General features: G+C 47.4%; 1 protein-coding gene across 22 annotated transcripts in view; it reads left to right on the top strand.

Moving 5' to 3' along the window:
* Window positions 1-22169, top strand: part of TANC1 (tetratricopeptide repeat, ankyrin repeat and coiled-coil containing 1) — a 246689-nt gene that overhangs the window by 163096 nt on the left and 61424 nt on the right. For 17 of the 22 annotated variants that reach the window (XM_051849489.3, XM_089328272.1, XM_089328273.1 and 14 more), the window contains 2 exons: window positions 7627-7757; window positions 8792-8978. In XM_051849489.3, coding sequence (XP_051705449.2) covers window positions 7627-7757; window positions 8792-8978 — 318 coding nt within the window. Of the gene's footprint in view, window positions 1-5881; window positions 5990-7626; window positions 7758-8791; window positions 8979-15625; window positions 15760-22169 lie in introns of those variants that run through there. The other 5 variants (XM_089328271.1, XM_089328270.1, XM_089328274.1 and 2 more) reach the window with 3 other exon arrangements.

Below are 22169 nucleotides of genomic sequence, written 5' to 3'. Positions count from 1 at the left end.
CAGCTATGCCTCAGGGTTTACCTGGTGTCTTAGTCCATTGGGCTGCTGTAGTAAAAGTACCATAAGCCAGATGCCTAGAAAAAACCCAGTAGTTATTTCTCATATTTGGGAGGCTTGAAAGCTGAAATAAGGAGCCTGCAGGTTTGGTGTCTGATGAAGGTGGGCTCCCTGGCTTCCAGGGGAAGGGGCAGACAAGACCCCCTGGACACAGCCCCCAGGACCCAACCACTCCCCAAAGGCCCTCCTTCCTAATCCCAACACGGGAGGCCAGGATTTCAAGGTGTAATTGGGTGGGGAAAGGGCACAAGCATTCAGACCATAGCACCTGGGAGCAGACTGGGATGGGGTAGGGCAGGAAAGAGATGAGGCTAGGGAGAATGGTTAGAGAAAGACTTCAGTAATTAAATGAGAGAATGAAGTCTCACATTAGACCAGGGACAGGGACGAAGAAGTGAGGAATGGTTGGTTCTTGAATTCCAGGGTCCTGGGAGCTGTCAGGGACAAATATGACAACTTCTGGAGGGGAAGGAACCATCCATTGTGGTTTGAGTTCAGTTTCAGGCATGCTGGCTTTGAAGTGCTGGTGGAGCCAAGGGAAGTGTGTCCAGCCAACAGGTGGAAAATAGAGCTGAATTCGGGACGTCAGCTGGGCAGCTGTTTGCTTGTGGTCATGGGGCAAGGCAAGATGAGTTAGAAAAGGGGAAAGGAGACAGCAGGACTGAGACACTTTGGTTCTTGATTTCTGATTGGTGAATAGCATGTGAAAGAAGCACCAGCAGGAGGCATTGGGAGGAGAGCCCATCGGAGCACAGTGCCTAGAACCATGGACTTTGCCTCTGCGTGCCTCCAATGACAATTGCCACTTTCTTCATGTAGGACAGAGCTTTTATAGGGTCAGAATGCTGCAGGAAAATCAAAAGAAGAGGTGCAGTATTGAAAGAAAGAGAGAGAGAGAGAGAGAGAGAGGAAGGAAGGTTAATAGGGCTATTTCAGGAGAGCTGTGAGGATGAGTTGAAGTTACAGTGATATGATCAGAAAATCTGATTGAAGGAAATAGACCTAATTCTCTTACCCCAGGAAAGTTGAGTGGGTCAGGAAATATAAGACATGAGTTATTAGGGTGTGAAGTGTCTGTGGCTATGGTTTTTATTGATTGATGTTTTAAGAAGGAAAATTAAACACAATTATAAACTTTGTGCAAAGGTTTTTAGAGTGTGCACCTGATCTTATAGGTGTCCCCAGGACCCTCCTGGGGTTTGTAAGGTGAAAACTCTTTGTATAAGTTTCCATTTCCCTTATGTTGACATTTGCACTGATGGCACAAAGCAGCAGTTGTCAGTGAAGCTTGTGACACCTTAATAAATGCACATCAAAGCAGGGGCAGTGGCTACACTAGTAGTCAGGGCATCCTTTACTGCTATGGAAGCATCAAAAATAGTTCACCCAAGAATGTCCTTCGCAGAGCACTTAAATGATGGTGTTAAATCTTGACCCTTGACTACCCATGTTTTTAATGTTCTGTGTGACAAGATGGGAAATGTGCACAAAGCACTCCTGCATGCTGAAGTAGGGTGGTTGTCTTGAGGGAAAGTGCTTGTGTGATGGCTTGAGTTGCAAGCTGAACTAGCCACTTTTTAAATGGAGCATCAGTGTTATTTGAAAGAATGATCTACAAACCATGGTTAGTCATAAATAGGTATTTGGCACACATTTTCTCAAAAAGGCATGAAATGAGCCTGTCATTTCTAGTGGAAAACAAGAACAAAAGCAAAAGACTGAAAGGATTAGTTGCTAATGAAAAAGCTTGACCTTTCAAATGAGAATCAGGGGTTTGGGAAATGCGCATCTGTCACAGTGATTCTGATGGCTCGCTAAGACTTTTTGTTTGAGATCTGTGGTGATAAGGAATTTTGATATGATATAGTGTGCCAGCATTTCTAAGAGCTACAAAGTCAATATTTCCCAAATGATCCAATGTACGATGTTAGAAAATCTTGCATAAAAAATAGTGCTATTTAACGTGTAAAAAAGGATCATTGGATTTTCCATAAGAGTACAAGAAGTTCATTGATCGGATTCAGAGTCAATGTTGTGACTTACCTTTAAGAAACTATTTATCAGATTTTGTTTAGGTATCAAAGAATAATCTGTAATTAACTGAAGAGGCCCCTCTCTCTGGCTGCAGTTTTTCACATCCTGCAATCCAAAGAACATAGCTCAACAGATTGAATGCAGAAGCAGACAGAATCCAGCTGTCTTCCATTAAATCAGGCATTAAAGAGATTAGTAAAAAATGTAAAACTACGTCATTCTTCTGAACTTTTAAAATTGAAAGTCTATAGTTAATTTTTATTAAGCTGTCAGTGTCATTTTAAGTAATACAAACTCTTAGTTTTAATTTCTAGTACAATAAATATTGATATAATTCATGAGCCAAGCTCTTTGGAGTCCTCAGTAATTTTTAAGATTGAGCCCTGAAACTTTAAAGTTTGAAAACCCACAGGCTTGAAGGAAGAGAAGAGAGGGAGGAAAACAAGAAGATGAGAAAATGGATCTGCAGTCTGTTAGTTGCTAGGTTGAAGGGCGGAGGAGGTAAGCGCCAGTCTGACTAAAGAGAAAACGTACATTCAGGACATTTTTTTTTTTTTTTTTTTTTGACAGGCAGAGTGGACAGTGAGAGAGAGAGACAGAGAGAAAGGTCTTCCTTTGCCGTTGGTTCACCCTCCAATGGCCGCCGCGGCCGGCGCGCTGCGGCCGGCGCACCGCGCTGATCCGATGGCAGGAGCCAGGAGCCAGGTGCTTTTCCTGGTCTCCCATGGGGTGCAGGGCCCAAGCACCTGGGCCATCCTCCACTGCACTCCCTGGCCACAGCAGAGAGCTGGCCTGGAAGAGGGGCAACCGGGACAGAATCCGGCGCCCCAACCGGGACTAGAACCCGGTGTGCCGGCGCTGCTAGGTGGAGGATTAGCCTAGTGAGCCGCGGCGCCGGCCAGGACACTTTTCTAAAGAAGAAATCAGGCGTCAGTGCTGTGACGTAGTAGTCTAAGTTTCTGCCTGAGGCACCTGCATCCCATATAGGCACTGATTCAAGTCTTGGCTGCTCCTTTTCTGATCCTGCTCTCTCCTCAATGCCTGAGAAAGCAGTGGAAGATGGTGCAAGTGCTTGGGCCTCTGCATCCTTATGAGAGAGCTAGAAGAAGCTCCTGCCTCCTGGCTCCCAGCTTCAGATCAACTCAGTTCTGGCCATTGCAGCCATTTGGGGAGTGAACCTGTGGATGGAAGACCTTTTTGTCTCTCCCTCTGTCTGTAACTCCATCTCTCAAGTAAATAAATCTTTGAGAAAAAAAAATAAAGAAGAAATTGTAAGTTTGGTGTTAGGATGAAGTGAATGAGATGAAAAGCTTAAAGATAATTGCATGATCACTGTGTTCTAGTATTGCAGACTAAAAATAATTATTGAGACAGCAGGTTCATTGATAGAAGGTCCTTTTTAAGTACTACTTTTTTTGACGTCCACGGAGGGAGGGAATGGCGATAGCTGAGGAGGAGGAGCAGCCAGAAAGAAACAGGAAGATGCTGGCACATACAAGTCAGGGAAGGCAACAGATTCAACAGGAAGCAGCCGTGGGGAAGTAGAGGCGGGACAATCAAGGGCCTGTCCCACTTAGCAAACCTGATTCACAAGTACCATCTTGGAAACTTGGCATTGAGTCAGTTGTTGAAGGTCCCATATCATATTCTTAACAATGCCCAGTGCCCTGCAGAGTTTGAGGAGGAGATGAGCGGAGAGGTGTATCCTTTTGCTGGAATGAGCACTGCCAGTCTCCAGGGACCCTCCTGGCTGCCCTGGAGTGTGGCTTGAAGAAGCAGGAATTAGATGACAGAGGAAAGCAGTAGCTCCCAGGCAACTTGGCGTTTGGTAATCAGAAAAGGGGGTAGATTTGTTGTCTTGGGATAGTACATTCAGAAAAAGCTATTTGAGGCAGATAAATTATAAACATCTAAACATTTATATTTTTAGGTAGGAGAAATACATATAAGCACATTCAAAATAGGTATGAACTTGTAAAACCAAAAAATGAAATAAGGGTGAGGAAGTGTGGGCTGTTGGTGTTAAAATTGTAGACATAATGATCAGTTTGATAGCATCCTGTGGATTTTAAGGTGTTTCACACACACGATTAGTTTTGAGCCTCACGTCCAGTGGGAAGTGGATGCAGCCACTTCAGTGATGAGGAAGTTGAGGTTCAGCAGCATAAGGCTTTAGGATAGACAGCATCCTTCTTCCAAGACAGTAGAGAGGGGTGAGAGGAGAACTGGGAGAGGCACTGATGGTTAGGAGTTATGGTGGTGGTAACTGGGGATCTGGTCAGGTTATAAGCTATTGCTCAGTGCGGTGCCCCCAAACGTAGTCCAACAAGACGTGAGTAGCAAAATGGAGGCAGGAAGGAGGCAATCCCAGCACGGGCCATTACCTTCATCCTGCGGCTAACCTTCTGCAATAGTGTCATGTTGAGAACTTCGTGGAAATGTCTTTGTGAGGAATACCACTCTCCACTTGCCCAAGGGATCCCTAGCAGGTACAAGGCCTACTATTCTCTCAATTCCAAACATGCCCACCATAAATTCTTTGGATTTTTAAGGATATGGCATGCAAAGTGTTGTTAAGAAATGAGGCCTTTCTTGTGTGCAGCGCTTATCCCTCTGGTGTTAGGTAAGGCGTACCCATTATTGCTGACTGATTTCATATTAGCAGTGTGAATAAATATAGACCATTTAGAATAGCCCATTAGAATTTTGTTTGGAGGTCGTTTTAGAGTAATAATTACCTTGGAGATAATCATCTGTGTTCAGAGCAGAGTGCTTGGGGAAGTGCTTGGAGGTAGAAATGCATTTGCATTTCACAGTCAGGTTTATCACTGTGAGTTCCCAGGCAACTCATCTCCCAGAATGGCACTGTCATCTTTCACCCACATGTCCTTTTGCAAGGATGAAAAGTTGAGTGACACAGGAGTCCTGTGCGTTTGGAAGAGATGGAGCAGGCTTGATGTGGATTCAGGAGTTCAAGCTGACAGGGGCATTGTAAGAGGAAGGTCCCTAGGATGGCGTTTTAGAAGAGAAAGCCCATTGGGAAGCCTTTGGAAGAAAGAAAATTGCTGTGGGCTGATGGATGTGAGATGGAATAGTCTCCACTCATTCTGCCCTGGGTGTGTTGTACAACTTAGTATAGTCATAGAGTCTGGGTTGAACAGGTGACAGAACTCATGAATGTGGGCATCGCTGTTCAGTGCAGCCCACTGTTCCCCAGTTTTCCTGAAGGTAGAAGGTGGGGTTGGATGGTTGGTGGTTTGGGATTTCTCTTAAGTGGAAACCTTGAGAACCCAGGGTGTCCGTCTGCAGTCACAGCATGGAGGTAGCAAGGACGGCTGCACGGGGGACCTACGCAGCATCCGGGGTCTTGCAGAGAATCCCAGGTGAGCCACGGGCTGTGGTCTTGCTTGTTGTTGGGCACTTTTGTGGCAGCCAAGCCTGTGCAGCTGCACTCTGCCTCCGCAGCTGCCAACTGGGAGGAGCTTCTGGCTCTGTCCCCAGAGTGCTTAAGGTTGAACCAGAAGCAAGACATTCACAATTGGGTAACTGTGTGGAGATTGTTTCAAAAGGAAAGGGGGACTTGCAATAGAGAAACTGCTGAGATCCATCCCTTGCATAGTTCTTTCCTTCCTCCTGTGTGGGATCCTCTTCCCTCCCCTAGCCCAGCTGCCACCTAAGATAAAGCAGCCACCCTGACCACACCTGGGCCAGGGGAGGGCAGGAAAGAGGGCAGTACCCATCCTGTTCTGAGTGGTGCAGCCCTTGGGTGTGCCGGGATTGTGCTGATTTGTTTTGGTCCCCGCCCTCCGTGCCCAAACACCCATCTACCTTGAGAATCAAAATGTGGCTTGAAGTCTCTGGTGGGAAGGGACATCCGTAGCCCCGCTTTGGGGGTGTGGTGAGTCTGCCCTGGGGTGAGGCTTTTCCCTGGGGTTGGCTTGGGGCCACTGCCTTTGAGTTTAACTGAAAAGATCTAGAAACATCTGGGCCCTCTTAACCCAGATCACTTAAACCTAGGTTCCCTTACCCCTGTGGTCTTCCAGAGTGACTGAAAAACTTGCACACTGGAAAACAACTCTTCCTCAACACCCTACACATGAGAACATGCAACGGGAGGGTGCTTTTCCTTTTTGGAAGATACTGCCAGTCTTGTGCTCCTTGTTACTGCCACCCTGCATGCATGACTTAGCGGAACTTGTGTGAGTGGTGATAATACACGTGGTCTTCTGGAAAGCTGTTCTGTTTTTGTGGTTCCCTATAAAAGGCAAATGTAGCCTTGCCTGTTGTTGGTGATGTTGTATCTCAAAGGCTCTTTCCTCATTTTTTCTAAGACCCTTACTCAATGTCTGATTTCCACATCTACAGTAAATGGGTTCCTGTGTGTATGTTTCTGTGTACCTAGACCAGTAGAAAAGAATAGGATGTTGAATGCCTACAGTGTATGGTACATGTTCTCAAATTCCGCCTTGTATCAGTTTTCTTTGCACGTTTGTCCTCTTTATGGGTGTTAGAATGACACAGAAATAATTTTATTCGACAACTGCAATGAAGTCCCCTTAGGGCTTTTGGACATAAGATGGACCTCTAGCTCTGGGGTGGGTAACTTCTGGCCTGTGGGCTGTATAAGGCCTGCAAAATTACGCGGTCTGACCTTGCCAAGGCAACTGCAGGCAGGATACAAAACTCAAGTCAATCTATAGTGGACTAAGTTGTAGGCTGGAAGTTTTATATGACCCTTGAAGGATATTATAAATATCCAAATGGCCCTTAGCAGAAAATGGTCCCCCACCCCTGCTCTAGCTCAATGTTTAAATCTTTTGCAACAGTAAAGTTCCCTTAAATGCAAAAAACCAGATGAGCAGAGTCCCAGGGAGGCCGGGCTTGCCAACTTTGCCATGGAGCGGCCTGAGACAGCAGCCTGATCAGCCTGCGTGGGCCACACTGCAGGGCCTTGTCTCTCAGGACACATCTCCCTGGGACTTAAAGTCTGTACTTCAGCATGGATGCTCAGTGATGGATCCCCGAGTTGGAATCCTGGTTCTGACTTTGACTGCTGGGGGATATGTGCAGCAGGCTTCCATCTTTGTTTAATGAGAACTCAGATTTGGGTCTTACCTTGGCTTCTAAGCAGTGTGGTCCCTGCCAGCGTGACGCCTGGGTTTCCCTTTACTTCAGCTTCCTGTGGGCTGGCAGCACTATGCTCTTTCAGGGTAAGATGAAGGGTGGCTCACTGACGTACCTCTTTTTCACTTGACATGGAAACAGGAATGCTATCAGCTGATGGCACTGGGCTGCTCTGGCTCGGTCAAATATGTCACCCTTTGCACTTGAAGTTTCGTTTTTACAGTTTTCTTCCCTTGTCACTGCCCCTTAATTGGAATGCATTACTTAGAGGACAGGCAGCATTGTCAAACTTTGTGCATTGTGTAAAAATAGACAAAAGTGCCAGACACGCAGCTATCGTGCAGACTCATCCAGATGTGATCCTGAAATTCCCCGGAGGGAATGCTTCATTGTTGTCTTTCTTTGTTCCAGAAGCAAAGGCTGATAATGAACCGAGCTGTTCGCCGGCAGCTCAAGAACTGTTGACAAGGCTGGGATTTTTACTGGGAGAAGGGATCCCGAGTGCCACACACATAACCATGGAAGACAAAAACGAAACCATGGTAATGGCTGAGGAAGACGTGTATTTCGTAGCTGCTCAGAGGACACAGGACGCCATAACCATCTCTCCGTCATCCTTGGGTGGCGAAGTCATTGTTCAGCCCCATGAGTCTGGGCTGCTGTGCATCGAGATTTATTGCAGATGTTTCTTCCTGGGCTTTTGTAATGGGGAGGTGGGGGGAGAAAAAGGGAGCTGAATCTGAGAAAATGTCCACGCTGACCTTCCAGTCACCACCCGGAGAACTGCAGTGATGTGATGAGAGTGGCTAAAGGAATTCCTTTGTACTGATATGACTGTTATCTTTATAGCACCACTCTTTTCAGCTGGCTGCTTTGGTCTATGCTGTCCCCTGCTTTTATAGCTGTTGAGATTTTTGGAGGCTCAGTGGGGTGAGGAAAAGGTTTGTAGGAGATGAGGCAGAGACAAAATGAGGTGAGATCAAAGGGCTGATCTTTCGGGAGACCTCCCCGCCACTCAGGAGCTGCTCAGTTTCTGCCCTCTGCGAGGTCTCTGCGAGGAGGGTGTCCTGCCTTGATGGAGGCTGCAGTGGCTACCAGTCTCCTTCCCCTGATCACAGAGCCCGTAAATCTCCAGGCACTGAATGAGGTTGCCATGCTCATGAAACTTACAAAAACAGAATTCTCAGGTTTTCTGTGCAGAGGTCAAATAACCCATTTGTCTTCGGCAGACTTTAAATGAGAGGAAGTCTGCCTGTTTGCCATTTCTGTTTCACAAATGTGCATTCCTCTAAATTAATGCCAACACTGCCCTTTTAAATACAAAAGAAAGTCCCCAAGGAGGGGAACAGAACAAAGCTATTTATTTTTTAAACTTTGGGAAGCCATACATATATGTACCCATATATATTTATGTCTACTCAGATATCTCCCTGAATTTAAAAAAAAAAAAAAACTGTGTTCCAATGTCCTGTTTTTTTTTTTTTTTCCATTTTACTGTTTTAGTGTCAAAAACAAAAGCGTGCGCGAAAGCATCTGGTGGAAGCCGTGCTAACTCCTCCTTCCGTTCGTCTTGCAGTGCACAGCTCTGAGCCAAGGCATCAGCCCTTGCTCCACACTAACAAGCAGCACCGCATCTCCTAGCACCGATAGCCCCTGCTCAACCTTGAATAGCTGTGTCAGCAAGACGGCAGCCAACAAAAGTCCCTGTGAGACCATTAGCAGCCCCAGCTCCACCCTGGAAAGCAAGGACAGTGGAATCATAGGTAAGAAGCACACGCTTCGCAATGGAATGCTTGTGCACGTCCCCCGGAGCGTTCACCAGGCACTGCTGAAGAGAGTTTCCACGCTGTCTGTGAAGGGCACTCTGCCTGCCCTGGTTTTTGCAGAAGGTTCTGGTTCCGCACGCAGCCGAGAGAATGCAGCGTCAACTTCTACATTCCTTGAGGTTTATTTTGCAATACTGGGCTCACTTGGTAAAATTTCCAGATCAGACCTGGTCTGGGAAGTTCAGAAAACCTTCCCTCCTCACCAGTCAGTTCAATGGCTGGGCGCATGGCAGGGCAGTGAAATCCCTGCACCTTGGGAAGTCTTCCCTGCCCAATCTCAAGGTCACTTCTATGACAACCACGCAGACATCTGTTCCCTTGAGTTTCTAATAATGGGGTCTGACCACTGTTTGAAACCAAAGGATGCCCTCCCTGAGCCCGGATGCACCCACAAGCCCCACAGTAAGTGTGGTTATCTTGAACCGATGCTTGGGGGACAAGGGTGCTATTCCTTACTTTTAGGCCAGTTTGCTAGGTGACTTGAATAACATTAAATTGACATTTCCGTCCACATCTTTCCTTCCCTAAGAGAACTCGAGAATTTCTATTAAATCATGAGAGTCTAGGCTGCAGGTGTGAGCTAAGAGCCATGCAGGGCATTTAAGTGCCCTTGTTTGTCCATCCCGTCCCAGACAGACCACATCTGTGTTTCTGCAGGTGGGCTTGGGCATCCGTGACTTAGCGCCTTTCTGGTCACAGGCTGGTGAGACCCTTGGGAGACGGGTGGAATGGGTCAGCCTTCCTCTGCTCTAAGGTGCTGGTGTTTCACAGTGGAGCTCTTCCACTTGCTCAGCTGTGCTCACGTCTTTGAGGCATGTGAGGCGGAACACCCAGTCCACGTTAATGTGTGATTAAAAGGAATAAAAGGCATTCGAGCTCCTTATTCAGTCACTTGCAGTTTCTTTCACTATCCAAGTTCAGGGTCATCCAGTTTGTACTCTGGAGAATGTCCAGAAAGTCTAGGGAGTGGGTTCCTCTGTGTAGACCTTACTATGGCTTTGGGAGGGGACCCTTAGCCCAAGGCAGGCAGCCTCTTCCCTCAGTTTTCACTGCAGTCAGAATCTTCCATGGGTTTTTGTTTCATGTTGCTTTAATTGCTTTCTTGAGATAAAACTTACATCCCATAGCATTCACCTATTTAAACTGTGGAATGAATTTTGGCACAGATTGTGTATCCTTATCTAAAATGGTTAGGATCGGAAGTGTTTCAGATTCCAGAGTTCTTGTGACTTTGGGATGTCTGCACACGTCATGAGGTTTGGTCTCCATGTTGCTTTGTCCCCATCCCCTGCCTCTTTTGGAAGCACCCCCCACGGGTGGGTCTTGGGTGTTCCTTCCGGGTGCCCAGGTGACTTCCCCCAGCTCTCCCAGCTTGTGAAATCTCATCTCCTCTAGAGGCTCTCTCTTCCCCAAGGATTGGGGCAGTGCTGTGTTATCATAATCATTATTTCCAACAGACTTTTTATTTGTATGTTTTGGTCACTGGCATTTCACACCTTCGATTATAACCAAGTCAGCTTTTCCTTTGGACAGTTCTAGACTTTCTCAGCAACAGAAGACCACCTCTTCATTTATTGCTCTGTCCTCTCCGTCTCCTTGAGATCCAGTGCTGAAATTTTAGAAGTGTTAAACAGAGGAAAGAAAAGGTCCTGCCTTGGTTTTCTGTATTGTGGACAAAAGATTGAGCCGCTGGGAGAGCTCTTAATTGCTGACTTAATATAGTCCCGGACCGATGAGTTCCCTATTGATATACAGAGCCTTCAAAAGGTTCATGGAAAATGCATATTATGAAATAATAATGGGGGGATTTTGATTTTTTAATCTGCCAAAAAACATTTATCTTTTTCTTTAATTTGAGAGGCAGAGATGGGGTTGGGGGGCGGGGCAGTGAGTTCTCATCTGCTGGTTCACTCCCCAGATCCCTGCAGTATTGGGACTGGACCAGGCCAGAGCAGGAATTAAATCTAGGTGTACCCGGTGGGTGGCAGGAACCCAGTTATGCCTCCTAGGGTGTACATGATCAGAAAGTTAGGCACAGGAACTGAACCTCAGCGTTCCACTGTAGGATGGGAGTGTCTTAATGGCTAGGCTGAGCACTTGCTCCATCCTACCTTTTAATTCCATTTTCTGTGAACTTTTTGAGGTTCCTCTAAATGGTCCCTATAGTTCTCAATATTTTCTTTCAGGTTTCTTCTTGTTTTATTTGATTTAGTTTCCACATGGATGGAAGTCCCATATTATTCCAGCTATCTCCTGGCTTCCTAGCATGGTGTTAGGAAAGAGAAATTAAGAGGAGAGAATCATTGCTGCTCTCAAGCTGAAGGAGGAAACCTCCAGCTGGCTTTGCCAGAAGCCTAGCTGGCTGAGCCACGCCTCTTAATGCCTGCCTCAGTGGGAAAGGATACTGTGTGTGTCCCTGAGGCTGCCCTGCGTTCCCTGGCTGAAGCCAGCACTGTGCCTTGATTCAGCTGAACATGGAAAGTGACACAGCTGATGGAAGTGGGGGGATTAGGAAGTGGTCATAAATCCCTCTTTTTGGAAGGCCCCAGCTTTTGGACATCATCTCCCCCTGCCTCCTGCCATTGCTGTTCCCTTGAAGGGCGCGAGGACATAGGTGGATGACAGGGAAGCACTGTGCTAGGGCAGTGTTCTCTCCTTCCATGTCCTGCTTGTCACTCCCCGTCTTCGTGGAGGAACAACACAGGACCCTGCGCTGTTCTTTCGTCTGCTCGGCCCTCCCCGGGTTTGCTGCTGGTTCTTCCCGGGTTGGCTACCGACCCTTCCACCTCCGTGGAAGGGCGGTTCCCCCTGCCACATTCCCCACTTCCGCGGGGGAGCGGCACACCGCCGGCCGGCTCTCTCGGGGGCTGCACAGGTATTCCCCTTAGATGTTCCCCTTAGATGTTCCTGGTGCATGCCGTCTCTCTCCTCCTTTATAGTCCTCCTCTGCCAATCCCAACTCGGCTGCCCACACGCCGAGTACGCTGCTCTCCTCCAATCAGGAGCAGGATCAGCTCCTGGAGGTCATCACTCAAGTTGGCAAGAGGCAGCTGCGTAGAAGCTGTTTTCTCCTCTCCCAGCGCCATATTGTGGGAGAGCAGATGCATAGAATAAGTCTTAATTCCAGTAACTTAGTCCAGTCCGGGTTGCTCCCCACACTGCTGAGTTAGAACCGGCTGCCAAGGGACACACTGGAGGTGTGGTGGGGAGGAGAAGGGAAAGAAGCAAGGATTTCCTCCCCAGATAGACTGTGCCATAGGCAGAGGAAAGTACTTTGTACTCTGAAAGCACACTGCTTCTTAACAGAGTAGGTGTCTGTGACCCACTGTGCTTGCCTGCTGGCTGGGCCAGGCTTCGTATCCGTTCTCTCTGAAGAACATGCCTGTTGTAGAAGGTGTAGCCTGGGAATGGCAGCTTTTGGGCATCTTAAATATTAGGGGACAATATCGCGAGCAACGTGATCCTGGCAGGCAGAAACACAAGTGAGATGCTTTGGCTTCTGGCTTTGGGAGGCCCAGCCGTGGCTTGTGAATAGGCTGGTGAGGATCCACATTCCGCATTCCACAGGCCCCAGACAGGAGGTGGCGGCTTCCCGTGTACTGTTCCTTTGTAAATAGTTTACGATCTGTCAACCACTGGAGCTGGGGCGGGAATGGTGAAGGTTTGGGCTGGGCCAGTATAAAGGGCACACAGCTGCCATGGCGTTGCCCACTGTGGGCGGCATTGAGCCCAATCCCGTGTCCCATGTACAGTATCAGCACAGTTTATTTAGGGCATTCAGGGAAGTTTCAACCAGCACTAATCCATCTTTAAAAATGCCCTGACCTCCCTTTATCACATACGCCGATTTCTGGCACGCTGATTATATTTAACCTACATATTTTTGCCCAGCAGATACAGGGGCAGGCAGCCTGTGTTCCCACATGCCTGGGCAGCCTGCTCAGGGCTGCCACAGGTGTGGGAAGAAGAGACAGGCCAGTGACCACGAGTCTTTATTGGGCTCTTTCCAGTCTTTCTCTGTGGGGGCCAGGGCTTAGCAGACTGCGCTCCCTCCCCAACCTCCACCCCTGTTTCAACTTCATCTTGTTATCCAGAGGGGGAGTCCCACTTTATCCAATTTCAGAAGGCCCTTGTTCTTCCAACATAAATGTCTTGAGAAATGTCATAATTCTGTCATGTGAAAATACTGTCTAAGTTGGATGGGATTAACTGAATTCCCTGTGACTATCTATTCTATTTATTTTTCTAAGTACAGTTCCTCACTCTTTACATATTAAAATCATTGGCACTGCCTAGAAGTTAGTGTCTGATTTCAAATTTGCAACGTGAAAATCGTCTAAATGTGAAACCCAGCTGTACCCAATCATCATAAAATAGCTCTCAATGACTGGCTTTGAAAAGAAAAACTTCATAAAGAAATTTGCTTTGAAAGGTGTTTCCTCCATGCTTGAGAAAACATTTTTTTCTTAGTGACACTCCTTTGAATGTAACTTGCTTCCAACTGTTACAAATGGAAATTGTAAGCTGCATTAATCCCAGCTTAGAGAAAATAAAGTATGTGTATTCATAGGAATGTGTGTGAAAACCAACCTTTTTTTTTTTTAATGCATTACTAAGGATATGAGTAGTGGGCTTTAAAGCACCTTTTGAATTAAATATATTGTTTAATTTTTGCTTATGTCCATAGCATGATAAATATTTTAGTTATTTATTTCAAGAAAATGGACTATTTCTGCATTTAGGAAGAAAGAGAATAGGGACCAGATGAGTAGAAACAAATAAAACCCAACTTTCTTCTCAAGATTAAAACAAAAAATCCTTCCCATATATTAATGATAGATGTGCCAAGGGGAAGAACTTACAGGTAGCAGTTAGAAAAATTCTGGCTGAGGGAGGGTCCCCATTAAAAGCGAGTCCCCTCTTTCATTCTCGATTGAGGTTTAAAATCCCCCAGGTCTTTTTGTAGTGGCCTGCACCTGCTACCTTTGACGAAGTGATGTTAGGACAGCTCCCTCTCCAGGTGTGTCTCCCACCTGCCCTGGCCGCCCCAGCTGAGGCATGCAGGAGCCACCACATTCCACAGGCCTGGGTAGCTTTCCGGATGGCTGAGCACTCAGAATTTCAGCTCTTCCTGCTGCCCCTCCCCTTTCCTTTCTCGTGGGGCTTCATTTGTTCTCTTCTCCTGCATTTTGAGGTAGGGAAGCAAGTCAGAAAGACAGGGGAATATCCTTGCTGACATATTCCTCCTGCAAAAGCGGGTTGTGGTATCATATTGGCCTCTAGGTTAGCAACCTGCACTGCTTGCTAGAGTATGATAATATTTGGTTTTCTGCCCAGTTGCTTAGGACATTAGGGGAAGAAAAAGTTATCATGGGCTGACTTTTATCTTCCCTTGACTCTCTCCTTACCTGCCCCCAGGCTTGCAGAATGAGAGTGATTCCAGAAGTAACTTTAGACCTTTCATTTCCTGCACTTTGTGTCCCCAGGAGATGATCAGATGCAGAGGCACACAGAGATGGCGAGCTGTACTTTCTTTGCGTTTTGACTTGTAAATCCTGCCCTTTGGATTTTTATGCTAGTGCCCCTTTGTTGCCCCCTGTGTTGCCCTGCTCCCTCCAAAATTGAAATGCTTTGAAATTGATTTGGTAATAACTATTTAGAGTGCTTCAAATCTGGGTTAATACTCATTTTGCTACATTGCCTGCAATTTTAAAAATCATCCTTAATTATAGAAGCCTTTTTATCTCTTGGATGAAGGAGGAGAATTCTTCTTTACACATATAATTTGGTAATAGACTGGATGAGAGAGAATCCTTGGTGATGATTGAGTCAGCAGAGTACTGGCTCTGCTGTGTTGCTGACTACGGTGTCATCTTCAGGCTGTTCTGTCGGTGGAGCAAGCATTTATTGACCCCCTTGTGTGTACCAAGAGCAGATTTCTTCAGAACTGGATAATAATGGTAGAGTACTAGCTCTGTTTTCAAAACTTGTCCACCTGTGAATTGCTGACAAGAGTTTAAAGCAGGGCATTGATTGACACCTCTGAGGGAAGATGCACGCCCTAGGTGCATAATAATGCCAAGCACTAAGTGCCTCAAGCTCTTTTCCAAGGGTGGGGGAGAGTTCCAGGGAGCCATCTGATGGGGCCAGGAGCCCACTTGTCTGTGGATGCCAGGGACGGCTCATGCGAAGCTTCACTGGAAACCCATGCAGCCTGCTGTCACCGCAGACCTCCGCAGTTCAGTCCTCAGGCTCTTCTCTGGTGACAGATGGGGCTGAGACAGTCTGGCTGGGCCGGGCAGCTCCGGTGCTCCCCCTCCCACCCCAGCCGGCCCCCAGCTTTCCCTTTAGGTGTTCCCACAAGCGGGGGGCCTGGTACGTGAGGCTGGGCACCATGGCTTGGTTCCCCGGCCCTGCTGCAAGTCACAGCAGAGCACGCCTTGCGCAACATGGGCGAGCATCGGGCTGGAGATTTGGTACAGAGATCTGGCTGTCACAATCCAATGCACAGAGCTCTCGGCACCAGGCCAGGAGGGGAGCGGGGCCCTGCAGCTCGTTGGACAGGGCTGGCCACGAGTGCAAAGCTGTCATCCGGGAGCAGTTGCAGAACCAGAAATCAGGCAGAGCTGAAGGTTCCGGGGCACCCCACCTGGGACATTCCCTTTGGCATCCTAGACCTGCCCTGGACCCCTCTCCTGAGGGAGGTCAAGAGCTGCAGGTGAGCCAGGGGATTCTGTTCTGTGCGTAGGTTAGGATTTTGCAGGTGGGATGGGCTTGAGGGTCAGGGTCGGAGTGGGGAGAGAAGCACAGGCTGGCATTTCTGGCCAGAAAGGTTGAAGGCAGGCTGGCTTCATCCATGCAGGCTTTCTCTTTGTCACTTAGGGAGAACTCAGAATGCGGCCTGGCAGCCTGAACGACTGACAGGTGGGTGTGAGGCAGGAGTGCAAAGGAGAGAAGCTGAGACCTCTGTGGGGTCAAGGGGACTCGGGAATTGCCCGTCCTTGCTGCCTCGACTTCTCTCCCACCTGTCACCCTCTCACTTAGACCTAGCAACCCACGGCTGTTGGTGATCTTCACTGAGACAGCTCCAAGGAAGCAGTCTGTGTGGTAGTTGGTTTTGCCTTTTGTATTCACTTGTTTCCGTCTCTCATTTCCATAGAATCCTTACGTTCTTTTCTTCTGTGATCCTTAACTCATTGGCCCAGTGTTTTAAATTGTTAAACTTCTGTCAACCATTAAATTGAATATAGGCTTAAAATTTTTTTAAGTGCTACAAATCCTTTTTTTAATGGTGAGGAGAACTTTTTAAAAAAAAAGATTTATTGGCCGGCACCTCGTCTCACTAGGCTAATCCTCCATCTGCGGCGCCGGCACCCTGGGTTCTAGTCCCGGTCAGGGCGCCGCTGGATTCTGTCCTGGCTGCTCCTCTTCCAGTCCAGCTCTCTGCTGTGGCCCCGGAGTGCAGTGGAGGATGGCCCAAGTCCTTGGGCCCCGCACCCGCATGGGAGACCAGAAGCACCTGGCTCCTGGCTTCAGATCAGCGCGGTGCGCCAGCCGCAGCGGCCACTAGGGGGTAACCAATGGAAAAGGAAGACCTTTCTCTCTGTCTCTCTCTCTCTCACTGTCCACTCTGCCTGTCCAAACAAACAAACAAAAAAAGATTTATTTGTTTGAAAGGCAGAGTGACAGACGAGAGATAGAGTGAGCTTCTGTCCACTGCTTTATTCCCCAAATGGATGCAATTGCCAGGCTGGACCAGGCTAATTCCCTCCAGGTCTGCTATCTGGATATATTTGGGCTATCTGCCACTGTGCTCCCAGGTGCATTTTCAGGGAGCTGGATCAGAAGCAGAGCAGCTGGGACTCGAACTGGTGCTCATAAGGGATTTTGGCATCTCAAGCAGTGGCTTAACCCTCTGTGCTACAACACTGTCCGTAAGGATAACACTCTTGAGTCCTTATAATATATTGGCCATTTTATATATACCTGTGTATCTGCTTTTCTCTACAACCCAGGAAAGGAAAAATACTCTTTATAGAGCCCTTGTTTTGAAAATGGATAGGGTTATACGATCTATGGAGTACTTGAAGAAAACTGCAATTTCGGGTTTTTTGCCATCCTTTCAAAATGTGTATTTTTGTATATAACATGTATTTGGGATGAATGCCACAAATTGTCTATTACTGGTGTTTTACCATCAGAACAGTGTGTAGCACCATCCTGGAGCCAGTGCTATGGGGCTTCATGGCCAGGGGACTGTAACAGGAAGTCTGAGTGGGGATCCAAGGAAGACTTGGAACAAAGCCTGGGACGTAGCTCACACGGTTAAGCTGTTATTTCCAAAGGTTACTTTGTTTATTTCTTAATTCCTCCCCAGTGGATAAGAAATGCTCACAAATAGATGTGCAGTAAGCACAGGTCAGGTTTTCCTTTTTAAGTGGGTTTATGAATTGGGGAGAAGAAATAGGTGCGAGAGAAAAGATGCAGTCAGTCGGGAGTCAGGTTAATAGAACTTTGTTCGTTCTTCCAAGTGCTCAGAAAGTTTGCTGCTAAATTCCCTGCTTGTCAAAGGAAAGACAGAACCACAACCAAGCATGAGGGTACTTTAAATCATTCATGGAAAGATGGAACCTAAAGGCAATACCCGTTTTTCACAAGCTTTTTGAAGTACTTGCCTACAGAAGGTGGCATTTGTCAAGACAAATGTGCCCGCTGTAACTTGATTTAGATCCCGCCAAACTACTTACTGGGCTCTGGACCTGTACTCATGTGTTTTTCTTTCTCTGATGATATTCAGATCCCCATTCAATATCAAAAGAGCCTTTAAGAGGAAAAGTTTGGAAGGACAAGGAATACCATTTTCCTGTAGAACCTTTCGTAGCAAAACCTTCCGTGGCTGAGTGGGTGACTTCGTGATCTGCAAACTGATGTTGAGCATTAGGTAATAAGGGTACTTCAGAAAGTTCATGAAAATGGAATTAAAGTTTATTTGGTGCCAAAGGGTTTTTTCCATTTTCCATGGACTTTTTGAAGCACCCTCAGGACTCCTCTTAGGTGTTGAGCAAGTTAAGGGGCTTTCCAAATCACATTGCTTGTATAGTCAGAAGAGCTGGGGTTGCATGAGCCGGTATTCGTGCTTGTGTGTGTGTGTGTGTGTGTGTGTGTCTGCACATGTGCACATGTGTATGTGTGTGATTAGTTCTTCCTGTGTCTCTCTGTACCAATGAGGTGGAGCTGTTGGTTCTCAGCCTGTGTGCCTCTTCTCATGGGTTGTGAGGATCATGTCTATACCCTAATATATTGAGAAGATGCCTTGGAACTATTCCAGCCCTGGGCACTGGTAGGACTGGTTTAATGTGCTGTGATTCCAGAGGAAGATTTTCAAACTACAAACTACAGTAGTGCATGGAAATCAGTGAGCAGCAGCAAACCTAACGCAACGCCGGCTTGTGAGGCACCACCCGACCTGACGACCACAAGAGGCTTAGGGGCTGACAGATCACTCGTGTTGCAGGATTGGAACACCTGTTGGAAGACTGATCAAGACCCAGTTTGGGTAATAATGGCCTCCATTGACAGAGCTGGCATCTCTATCAGTTGAAGGAATAAAATGTTGGAATTTGGAGGTGGTTTGGCTAGTGGCTTAAACGCGAGCCGAGATGCCCATGTCCTACTCAGCATACGTGGGCTCAAGTACCAGCTTCCACTTTCTGATTCCAGCTTCCTAATGCTGACCCTGCAAGGCAGCAGGCCATGGCTCAAGTAATTGGGTTTCTGCCACCTGTGTGGGAGACCTAGATGGTGTCCTTAGCTCCTGGCTTCAGCATGGCCCAACCTGTGCTGTTGCAGGCATCTGGGGAGTAAACCAACAAATGGGAGCTTGCTGTCTGTCTATATGCCACTCAAATTAAAGAAAAAAAGAATTTGTGAGTTGTCAGAGACCTTTAAAGGTTATTTAATCTCTGGAAAATGGCAAATAGCTTTCATTTTTTTTTAGTTTTTTTTTTTTTTTTAAATCATCATAGTTAAGGTGCTGCCCTAGTTATGTTTGTATATACACACCTGCTTAGAGGGCACGAGTAAACCTAGGTAGGAGTTTGAATTCTGTTAGCCTGGAAGAGAGAGGTTTTTGAGTAGCCTGTGGCGTATGGAAGGAACTAGCCTTCTCCTTTGGAGCCCATTGAGCTGCACTATTCCGTGTGCTTTGTAGGTTGTGTGGGGAAGCTGTACTCACAGGGCATGGAGCTGCTCCACGACTTAGCAGATCTCTTTGCTCAAGTGAAAGTCCATCACCGGGACTTCCACCCACGGAGGCTGGGTCTGGGGTCCACTGCTGGGACTTCCGCCCGCGGAGGCTGGGTCCGGTGTTGGGTCTTGCGGAGGAGTGTTTGTGCAGCGGGGCATCTTTGTTGGGAGCCCCGCGGCGTCAGAGCCTCCTGGCTCCTTGGGGCTCAGTTCTCTTGGGTTCTTTTACTTGAACTTCCTAAGGGCCATGAGGGAAGGCTGCCTCTCCTTCCTCACTTGGAAACACTGGCTTTAGAGCATCCTCCTTGTGGAACGGCTGCCTTCCTGGGGCTTTTCTTCCCAGCTACTGTCGCTGCAGCTGGAGCCTTCCCTTCCCACCCCTTTTCCTTCCTGTCTCTGCTGGGACCTCAGGGCTCCACCTATCAGGTCCTGACACTGTGTAGGGTACTTGCTCCTTAGTGAGTACTGGTGCTGCAGCCTGCCCTGCAATCCATGGGCTCTGGGTAGGCTTTCCGGGCTGTCCCAGCTGCTCTCTGGGCCCTAAAGTCAGGGCTGTAACTGGTAATGGGAAGTGGAGGAGTCCAGTCCCCAGTCGCTGCTGCCTGAGGTCCTTGGGGCTTTGATTCTGAAGTGTGTGGTAATTTCAGGGAACAAATGAGGAAAAACAACACTCTGGCTTTGTTTATTTTTCAACTTAAGACTATGTGCCAGGAGTGGCCAGTTCAGCCTTGCAGTTAAGATGCCTGCCTCCCACATCAGAGTGCCTGCGTTTGATTCCTGAGTGCAGCTTCCCTGCAATGAGGCCCCTGGGGATCAGTGATAGTGGCTCAAGTAGTTGAGTTCTTGCCATGAATGGGGGAGACCTGGACTGTGTTCCTGGCCCCTGGCTGCAGACTCATTGTGGCCACTTGGGTACGAAGCCACTGGATGGGAATTCTGTCTCTTTCTGTTTCTGTGTGTCTCTGCTTTGCAAAAATGAAAAAAAAAAAGTGCCCCAAATAAAGCAGCCACAAAATTAAAGCCAATTTAAATTACCCCCACTGCTCATCTGAATCTGTTCCTCTCACTTGGATGGTGGGATAGCCTAGAGCCTACCTAATTGTGCCTCCAAATACTGGACTTACAACAGAGCCTGTGTTCCACGACTGTTTGTATCATTGTGCTTTCAACTTACTAACTTAATTATCATTCATAATTAATCTCCATTAATAAGTGATACTCATTAATAAATAAGACTGTTCCTGTAAAGCATCAGCGTAGTCCCTGGTATCTCATAAACTTTCAGTAACTGTTAGCTGCTGCTATTATCAGCACCCCCAGCAGCATTTGTATAGCAGAGTCTTACCTGGTGTATTTGTGCTCAGATAAATGATCCATTTGAAAACAGGGAAGGTTGTGATTGGTTCCAGAGAGATGGAGGTGTGGTTTAACACTGCTGATAGAATATTGGAAATGAGCATCCAAAGGCGTGACTGACCCCATTACAAGTCAGCCTGGGCTTTGGTCAGACCCCCAGCTGGTAACAGTACAGTTAAGCCTAGTGTTTCTGACCACAAGTGGAATTGATGTTTGTTCATTTCCTCTATGATGCAATAAGTAATTGCTTATTCAGCACTTACTGTGTGCCAGATCCTGTGCTGTTCAGAAAAAGGACTGATGAGCTTGGGTTGGCACTGGCATAACGGGTAAAGCCTCCGCCTGCAGTGCCAGCATGCCATATGAGCGCTGGTTCATGTCTCAGCTGCTCCACTTCCAATCCTTCTCCCTACTAACACACCTGCGAAAGCAGAGAAACATGGTCCAAGTATTTGGGCCCCTGCAGCCATCTGGGAGACCTGGAAGAAGCTCCTGACTCCTGGCTTTGGATCAGCCCAGCTCTGGCCTTTGCAGCCATTTGGGGGAGTAAACCAGAGGATGGAAGTTTGATCAATAGCACTCTCTCTCCTCCCTCGCTCTCTCTCAATATTTATCTATATATCTCTCTCCCTGTCTCCCGTCTCTGTATTTCTGCCTTCCAAATAAATAAACACTAAAAAGGAAGAAGAAAGGAACGATGAGCCTGCAGTAGATACTCCAAGGAGACTTCCTTGTGCAGGGGTGATGTTTAATAGGGAGTAGCCCGAGGGCTGGAAAGGGCAGGCTTCAGCCGCAGAAGCAGGGGCGGTCTTGGAATTGTAAATTGTGTTGTGGCAAGGAAATTGTTTTGCCTTTACTTCAAGCCCAGACCCTTTGACTCTGTTTGAGCTGATCCACCAATCAGCTCATGAAGTGTGAAGTGAGCATCAAGGTGTGTGGATAAACCGCCTCATCCAGGCCCCTGGGTTTGAATGCACTTTGGCCGGGCACACTTCCAACTCAATAGGCTCACAGTTAAAGGCCAGGCACCAAAGAGGGAACACGAAGAATTAGCAGGCACAGTCCCTGTTCTCAAGGACTCATCAGTGCAGCAGTGTTTGGGGTCTGGGTCACCTGTGCTGGTCAGGGATCCTACACTCCTTAGGGTCTTTCAATGCCAAGTGGCTACTTGCAAAAGCTCTGTAGGGTAGATATTGCTGCTGTCTGCCATGGTATTGCTCTTGCTCTTTTGCCAAAATGTTTGTAAAAAAATTTCCTCCTTTTTTTCCCCCTCACATGCTGGTTTTCTTTGTTAGAGGTTACATTTTCATTCTGCAGTGAGAGCATACCTTCCCGTGCTAGTACTTTCCCTGTGCTGGGTGCATAGAGATTTTCCATTCTGCGCTGCTGAAGGCATCAGTCAAGCCAGTCTCCCCGGATCAAGATGAACAGATGTTACAAACTTTCATTCTAAGGATCAAACTCTCTGTTTGACTTTATAATTGTATTTCTGTTTCTGTAGACTTTCTCCTGCATCTTTTCTGCATT

The sequence above is a fragment of the Oryctolagus cuniculus genome, chromosome 3 (assembly GCF_051225735.1).
Source record: "Oryctolagus cuniculus isolate XC-2025 breed Fujian yellow rabbit chromosome 3, ASM5122573v1, whole genome shotgun sequence".
Classification (NCBI taxonomy): domain Eukaryota; kingdom Metazoa; phylum Chordata; class Mammalia; order Lagomorpha; family Leporidae; genus Oryctolagus; species Oryctolagus cuniculus.
The sequence above is the reverse complement of the archived record's forward strand: the minus strand, read 5'-3'. Positions and strand labels throughout refer to the sequence as shown.